Source organism: Corvus kubaryi, unplaced genomic scaffold, assembly GCF_017639235.1.
Source record: "Corvus kubaryi isolate FWS band 111438036 unplaced genomic scaffold, C.kubaryi_AGA036_p1.0 37353, whole genome shotgun sequence".
NCBI classification, from domain to species: Eukaryota; Metazoa; Chordata; class Aves; order Passeriformes; family Corvidae; genus Corvus; species Corvus kubaryi.
The window spans coordinates 3,765,025-3,772,220 of NW_024581115.1; the positions used below are offsets into that span (position 1 = coordinate 3,765,025).

At 58.4% G+C, this 7,196-nt stretch overlaps 2 protein-coding genes across 5 annotated transcripts in view; one reads left to right on the forward strand and one right to left on the reverse strand.

Moving 5' to 3' along the window:
- ITGB4 (integrin subunit beta 4) overlaps positions 1–2,256 on the forward strand; it is a 28,874-nt gene extending 26,618 nt beyond the window's left edge. For 3 of the 4 annotated variants that reach the window (XM_042032549.1, XM_042032550.1, XM_042032551.1), the window contains one exon: positions 68–2,256. In XM_042032549.1, coding sequence (XP_041888483.1) covers positions 68–198 — 131 coding nt within the window. In that variant the 3' untranslated portion in view covers positions 199–2,256. The remainder of the gene's footprint in view (positions 1–67) is intronic. The other variant, XR_006016731.1, reaches the window with a different exon arrangement.
- A 275-nt stretch (positions 2,257–2,531) lies between these two features.
- GALK1 (galactokinase 1) lies at positions 2,532–7,030 on the reverse strand. Its single transcript, XM_042032560.1, has 8 exons — positions 6,830–7,030; positions 5,803–5,992; positions 5,372–5,491; positions 4,737–4,872; positions 4,152–4,333; positions 3,782–3,932; positions 3,425–3,587; positions 2,532–2,726 (listed from the first exon to the last, which is right to left on the reverse strand). Exons 1-8 carry the CDS (start codon positions 6,992–6,994, stop codon positions 2,655–2,657), a joined length of 1,179 nt encoding a protein of 392 aa, XP_041888494.1. The 5' UTR covers positions 6,995–7,030; the 3' UTR covers positions 2,532–2,654.
- Positions 7,031–7,196: the final 166 nt, after the last annotated feature.

Here is a 7,196-nt window from a genome sequence, read left to right on the forward strand (position 1 = left end):
CCTGGAATCACGAGGCAGGGCAGACCCTGTTCCCTGTGAGCCCATACTTGGTGCCTTCCCCTTGCAGACGGGATGCTGGTGACCACCCAGCGCGTGGAGAACTCCAGCAGCACTCTCACCCAGGAGTTCGTGAGCCGCACCGTGATGGCCAGCGGGACCCTCACCCAGCAGGTGGAGAGGCAGTTCTACGAGGCCTGAGCCGGGGCAGGCCGAGCACCAGCGGGACTCTTGGGATCAGAGGGCAGGATTTTATGGAATGACCCAAGGGGGCTTCATCCAGGCGGTGCCTGGGCAGCTCCTCCTGTGGGCACAGACCGTCTGTGGCACTCCAGCCTCTGGACTTCTTTGGAGCCCAGCACACTCAGAGCTCTGGCACAGGTGGGTGTGTAAGCTCATCCTTCAGGGCAGAAATGGGGGTGTCTCCATGGCTCCAGCCTCCCCAGGTAAATGGAACAGAATGATTTTTTTCTCAGCTCCTTGGTTTCGAGAGGACCTCAGAAGTCAAAATCCAGATTTATAGAGGGTCACCATTTCCATCTTTGCTCCAGGCTCTCTGGCAACTCGCCTGTCTACTGGAGATGGTTGTTTTGTTCAGTTTGGGTTTTTTAATGAGAGCTGCAAGGTAGGGTTTTGGGGTAACCTGTGCTTTCTTACTGCACCTATTTGTGTCTGTCCTTCGCTGCTGGCATTTGGTACCACGATAGCAAAGAATAACCCTTCGTTTGTGTTGCATTACTTGATGGCCTCTGATGCTTTTTTTTTTTTTTTGCATACAATATTGTACAGTTTTCATAGTATATATATATAAATATATATAAATGTATTTTATTATTTTATAAAAAAATGGAGGTGGATAAGATCTATCCTGAATGTAGAGGTTACACTGGGATTGTGGCTGCTGGGAAACATGAATAACGGGAAGAAATGAGTTAAGGGCTTGATCCAAAGGCCACTTGGACCCTGTGATGAGCTGGTGGGCTCTGCCTTGGACCTTGTATCCTCCAGCACCAGAGACTCCAGCAGAAGGCTGCAAGGTGCCAGATCCACTCGCTGCAGAGATCCATTAGCTGGAGCACTTGGACACAGAAGGGCTGGGAGCTGCCCAGAGGCGAGGGACGGGGATGGCTCCAGCAGCTGAGATGGGAACTGTGCTGGGATTCCTTACACAGCTGCTGTGGAAAGTGTGAGATTTCAGGGCAGAGGACGTTGGGTATCTTTTAAAAGACTTTGTGCTCGGCAGCAACATCAGCAAACACAAAGGAAGAGCAAGCCTGGGAACAACAGGCACTCCCACCCTCCTGAGCACATCTGAGATCCTTCAGCCCCAGCTTCAGGTCCACTCACACAGGGCTGGGCTGAGACCCTGCTGGGCTTCATTTCCCAGTACTGGGCAGGATCCCTGGAGTCTCCCTGCCTTGCAGAGCAGTGCAAGGTCTCCCTGGCGCATTCCAGCCGCATGGGAGCAGGCGAGGAGCCTGCCCAGAGCAGTGGTAGCAGCTTCCAACCAAAGCAGCAGCTGCCTGGGCCCCCTGGCAGCATCACCAGCCTGCTTTGATCTGACAAAGTACCTTAGCTTTTTTTTTTTTTTTTCCTGGTTTTCTTTTTTTATTGTGTTTTAATTTCTTTTTCCTTTGTTTTCTTTTGGACTCTGAAGAAGAGTTCATCGCTGACAGTTCCCTCTCCTCTTCAGGCTTTTTATTTCACTAGGGGGAAGGGTTGTACCTCTTTCAGCCAAAGATGGATGTGGGTGAATCAAGTCCACAGGAGTCTCCACTACTGCAGATGGAGCTGGGTCAGTTTTTAACTTGGTTCAAGGGATCCTTCACCAAACTTGGGGTTTTACTGTGCCTTCAAGAAGCACTTATTTCTCCTGAGCACATGCCAGTGGCCTGAGCCTGCCTCCCTGCCTGCTCCCATGTCGCCTGGGGTTGGAGTTTTCTCTCCTCCTGCACAAGGACTGTGTGCCCCTTTCCCTGAGCTTTGTGGTCCCGGGTACAACACTGAGAACTGCCTATAAAGGGAGTTTCCCAAGCATTTAAACCAAAGATGATCCTGTTCTCCAAGCTCAGAGCATGGCCCATCAGCTGCTCTCCAGGGAGCCAGACCTTCCCCATGCACATGCACTAACCCAGGCCTGTCTTTTTTAATTTCATGTGGTTGTTAGAGCTGGTGCTGCTTCAGCCTTTCCAAGCTGGATCCAGACCGGGTCTTTGATCAGATGACTTCCTCTTGCACTCAATAAATATTTTCTCTATATTCTGCCTCTTTGTTTGTTTGTTTGAAGCAAATTTTAAGTAATCCCTCCCCCCCTCGCTATCCTCCACCTGCAGCAGCTGCAGGGCAGGTGCCAGAGGAAGATTCCCAAGCAGGAACTTTTGCCAAGTGTCAGTGCCTGCTGCTGCTCCTCCACTGCCATCCCCTCCTGTGACTGCAGCCCTGGTAACAGCTCCTTCCACCAGTGCAAACTGCATTTAAACCAGTATCCTCTGAGGAACAGGCCCCAGTGATTTTGGCTCACATGGGCACAGAACAACCGTGCAAATGTTTTGCGTTTATTAGGCAAATACTGCAGATGGACGAACTGATCCCCTTGGGAAAGCCTCTGGGAAGGAGGCAATGCCAGCCCAAGGTTCCCAGGTGAGGTGGTCACTCCTCTACAGGGGCAGAGCCTTTGCCCCTCCCGAGGGCTTGGTGAGGTAGAAGGTGGCTGTGCCACTGTATTTCTCCTGAAAAACAAGAGGAGCAGTTGAGGCTCGGAAATGCCAGAGCTGGGGAGAAAGGTCCTGCTGGTCAGTTCCACGCTCACTCTACCTCCACCCTTCAATGGACTGGAAGTCCTGGTCATGTTCCCTCTCTCCCCCCTTTGGCAGAGGCCACAGTCCTTTTGGTCTCTCCCCATTTCAGGTCTTCTTCTGCCCCTTCTTTCCCCACCCTCAGCTATTTACAGGGCGCACCATGATCTCATAGAGCAGCAAAATGATGCTCTGCCTTGTTCACAGGCCCCATGTCCTGATACCCCCATTCCGCTGGCATTTCCAGCTACCTGTGCATGCCAAGGTGCTGATTTAGGGAATGCTGGTGATGGCACTGAGATCATTCCTGGGCCGTAACTGCCAGTGTTCAGCTCAGCAGTGCCCAAGCTCAGCTCAGACCAATTTTCTGTAGATGGATTTGGCCTTCCTGAAGCTCCCCCAGCACCTTTTCAACTCCCTTTCTCGATGGAGTGAGGTCCTGGGGCAGGGCCCTGTGACTGGCACAGGTGTTGAACTGACTGCAGGAGCTTAGTGGCATCAACAGACTCAGGGCTACCCCTGGATGGGCCCCCCCCAGCCCCAAATAGCTCAGGAGTGACACTTCAACAGTGTCCCTGTGCTGTGCCCCTCGAGATCTTTCAGTCAATCTCCTGGTGCTTTTCTCCACATACCTGGATGTGCTGCTGGGCTCTCTCTGCAGCCCCAGCTTCCAGCAGTGTCACCGTGCAGCCTCCAAAGCCTCCCCCAGTCATCCTGCTGCCATAAACCCCATCGACTTCCAGGGCTGCTGCCACCAGCTCGTCCAGCTCCGGGCAGCTCACCTCATAGTCATCCCTGGAAAGAGGAGACCCGTGCTCTGCCCTCTCCTGCACCCTGGGCACAACCACTGCACCACGGACAGCTGGAACTCGTGTCCTGGTGCAGCCACTGCCATGGCAGTGATGCCGGATCCACAAATCCTGGCCCAGCTCTGCCTGGAAGTGCAGGTACACGTGAGGAAGGCTGTGAGCATCCTTGCTCATCCTCACCTGAGGGAGTTGTGGCTCTCCACCATCAGCCTCCCGAACATGCTGTAGTCCCTGTGCTGCAGTGCCTGTGCTGCCTGTGCTGTCCGTGCTATCTCACCGATGACATGCCTGGCCCGCCGGAACACCTCGTCCCCCAGCCGGCTCCTGGCCTCTGCAGAGACATTTGTGTCCCTGCAGCAAAGCCCCCCCAGCCTGCAGGATGCTGCTGGGGTGCATCCTGCAACCATCCTGTGCCAAAGCCTCTCTGCATGCAGCACGCTCCCATCACGGGCTGTGTGCCCACCTGCCTGCCCCAGGCCTCAGGCCACGGAGCACCAAGACCTTGATGCCCCAAGATGGTGACCAGAGATGAGGGAGGGACTGTCCCCACCTTCCAGCTCGGCCAGGGTGGCATCCCTCAGGCTGGCCTTGCCAAGAGCCGCTGCTGCCTGCTCGCACTGCCGCCGGCGCGTGGGGTACTCGCTGCCCGTCAGTGTGTGCCGCACGTTGGAGTTGGTGATGAGCACGGCCAGGCTGGCATCGCTCAGCGGGACAAGGACGGTCTCCAGGGACCTGCAGGGAGCGCTCAGCCGTGTGCCCGTCCCCCCTGCCCGCCCCGGCCCTCCCTCGGACACCTGAGTGAGGCTACGTGGCAGGCAGATCCTGAACTAAAGAGGCAAAGTCCAGGTGGTTTAGGATTTCACTCTAGTGTTTCACTCCCTCCCAATTAGTAGTTCCATAATAGACCCTAACGACCGCGGGAAAGACAGCCCAGGCAAGCAGCAGAAAGGTTGCAGGAGGAGGAATCAAGACAAGGGGGAATTAAATGCAGGCTGCTCCGTCCCCATGATGAGGTTTTGGGCTGGGTTCAAGGGTTAACCCCTCCCTGCTCTTAGTTCATATGCACAGGGCCAGCTCATGCCCAGCTGCCCAAGGAGGTGGGCACAGCACAGGGAGCTCAGCGCTCGACCCTGACCTGCAGTCGATGAGCAGCGCGTGGCCTTCCCTGCCCATCACAGATATGAACTGGTCCATGATCCCGCAGGGCATCCCAGCAAACGTGTGCTCTGCTTTCTGGCACGCCAGCGCCTTGGCTACCAAATCCCCGTCATCTGTGCCACAGCAGACACACAGGTTAGCAGCTCCAGGATCTTGGTCCCTTGCCTGGGAGCAGGGGGAGCAAACATGGAGATAAAGGGTTGTTTTCCCATGGAATGAGGTTTTGCAGCTGCAGGTGCTTGCTCCTGCATCACTGCATGGCATCCATGCCAGCCTGGGCCCCCAGATCCAGCTGGATGTGATAACTGACACCAGTGTTTTGGGTCTCTTGATTTTTGGGGGCATTAGGGTAGCGAGAGAATGCTCCCAAGGGAACTTCTTCTCATCCCCCTGGCCAGCCCCAGGAGTGGTCCATGGATTTTAGAGGTCTGGGCAGGTCAGGCTGGATGAGCTGGAAGAGCCACACAGCCAGGACAGTGCCAGCTGAGGAATTGTTACCCACTCACAGCAGCATTTTCCCAAGGGCTGTTGGGATCTAACTAAGTGCACCCCACTCATCCCAGCTCCCACGTGGAAATAGATGCCAGGGCCCAGGAGTGGCTGCTGCCTTACCAGGGCAGAGCTGCTGGAGGAAGGTGTACGTAGCCACTTCCAGAGCGGCCGAGCTGGAGAGACCCCCGCCCAGGGGGATGTCACTGGCTATGACGGCGCTGAAGCCCGGCACGGGACCAGCTGCGGGAAGAGAAGGGAGGAGGGGCCGTGAGCCCCTGCAGGGCTGCGTGTGCCGCACAGCTCACGGGGAATGACACAAGGAGCCCCTGTCCAACATTTCAGAACACAGGCTGACCCACAGCAGAGCAGGACCCGGCAGCCCCCCCAAGCACAGGGACCTTTGGAGCTGAGATGGACTTTGCTGGAGCCTGGTCCCGGCGGAGCTGCAGGATTGCACCGGCACTGGGAGAGCCCCTGGAGCGCTCCCAAAGCCGGGTCTGAACACCAGTCCCGAGCAAGGGGGCTCTGACCGCCCCTCAGCCCGGCCTTACCCCGGTAGTGCTGGATGACTCCCTTGACGTAGTTGGCCCAGCGAGGCAGCCCCGGGCTCAGGGAGCTGCCGGGACGGGGAGCCGGGAACTGCACCCTGAGGGGCTCGTCCGCCTCCGCCGAGGTGGTGACGATGGAGATGGTCCCGTCCTGCGTGGGGGATCCCACCAGCACCGTCCCCAGCTGCAGGGCCTGGGGGTGGGGAAAGTGGGCTCAGACCCCGCGGCATCCCTTGGAGCATCCCCACGGGAGGCAGGGGACAGCTACGGGTGACTTCAGCCCACAGATGGAGCACTCGAGTGTTCTCTTTAACACCCCAGAGCCTCCACTGCACGCTCAGCTTGGCACAGAATTAAACTTCCTGGCTATTTATTGACACCCAGGGTCAGTCTTCCCACTGACTGTTGTGCCTGACCCTCCCAGCTCGGTGCCAGGTGCTGCTGGTTGGGCTCCGAGGGCGTGGTAACCACGTCAAGGATAGGAGAGGCTTCAGGAAGTTTTCTTGCCTGCCAGGGAATTCAGCTGACCTGCTCCCACGCTCCTCGGCCTCACAGTAATTAGCTGTAGGTTTGATTTAGGACTGAGTGGGGACTTCCCCGCTGAGCCAAAGGAGCTCGGAAGGAGCAGGAAGCTCCTGCTGTTCTGAACCATCTCTGCCACCAAAACATCGCTCTCTGGGAACGGGAAGTTGTTTGACGGGGTTGTTGAAAAAAGGCTTCAGCCTCTCGGAGAGGTGGTTGGGAAGGGAATCAATCCCCCGTGAAGCGAGTGAGGAGGTGGTCTGCAGGGGGGGGGCTGCAGCAGGTCTTGCTCTGAACCCCATGGTCCTGGGCAGGGGATCCCGCGGGGAGAATGGTGGAAGCGGGGTCCCGGAAGATCCCTCAAGCTCCTGGGTGGGTTATCCTGGAGGGGACATCCTGGGACGGGGGTGGGAAGGCGGTGGTGGGGGACCCCCAGCGGCTGCCAGGAGGACCCGGAAGGGTGACACGGCGAGAGCCCGGGGCTGGGGCGGCGGAGCGCGGCCCTTACCATGGGCAGCACGAAGCCGCCGTTGTAGTCGGTGTGCTCTCCGATGAGGTTGACCCGGCCAGGGGCCCACGCCGCCAGCACCGCCGCACCCCCGAAAGCCGCTTCGTGCGCCCGGCGAGCGGCCGCCAGCAGCGGGGACGAACCGGGATCCAGCGGCTCCGCCATGGCCGAGCTGCACCGCCCCCGAGCGCCCCGCACCTCCCCCGAGCGCCCCGCACCGCCCCCGGGCGCCCCGCACCGCCCCCGGGAGCTCCGCACCGCCCCCGAGCGCCCCGCACCGCCCCCGGGCGCCCCGCACCGCCCCCGGGAGCTCCGCACCGCCCCCGAGCGCCCCGCACCGCCCCCGGGCGCCCCGCACCGCCCCCGG

What these genes read in the sequence shown, in the direction of transcription:
- GALK1 (XM_042032560.1), bottom strand. Translation starts at nt 6,994, where the DNA reads ATGGCGGAGCCGCTGGATCCCGGTTCGTCCCCGCTGCTGGCGGCCGCT. An exon ending in CCTCCAGCAGCTCTGCCCTG is followed by an intron (nt 4,873 to 5,371) that starts GTAAGGCAGCAG and finishes GCTGTGGCACAG; the next exon opens with ATGACGGGGATTTGGTAGCC. An exon ending in CACCCTGGCCGAGCTGGAAG is followed by an intron (nt 3,933 to 4,151) that starts GTGGGGACAGTC and finishes ATGTCTCTGCAG; the next exon opens with AGGCCAGGAGCCGGCTGGGG.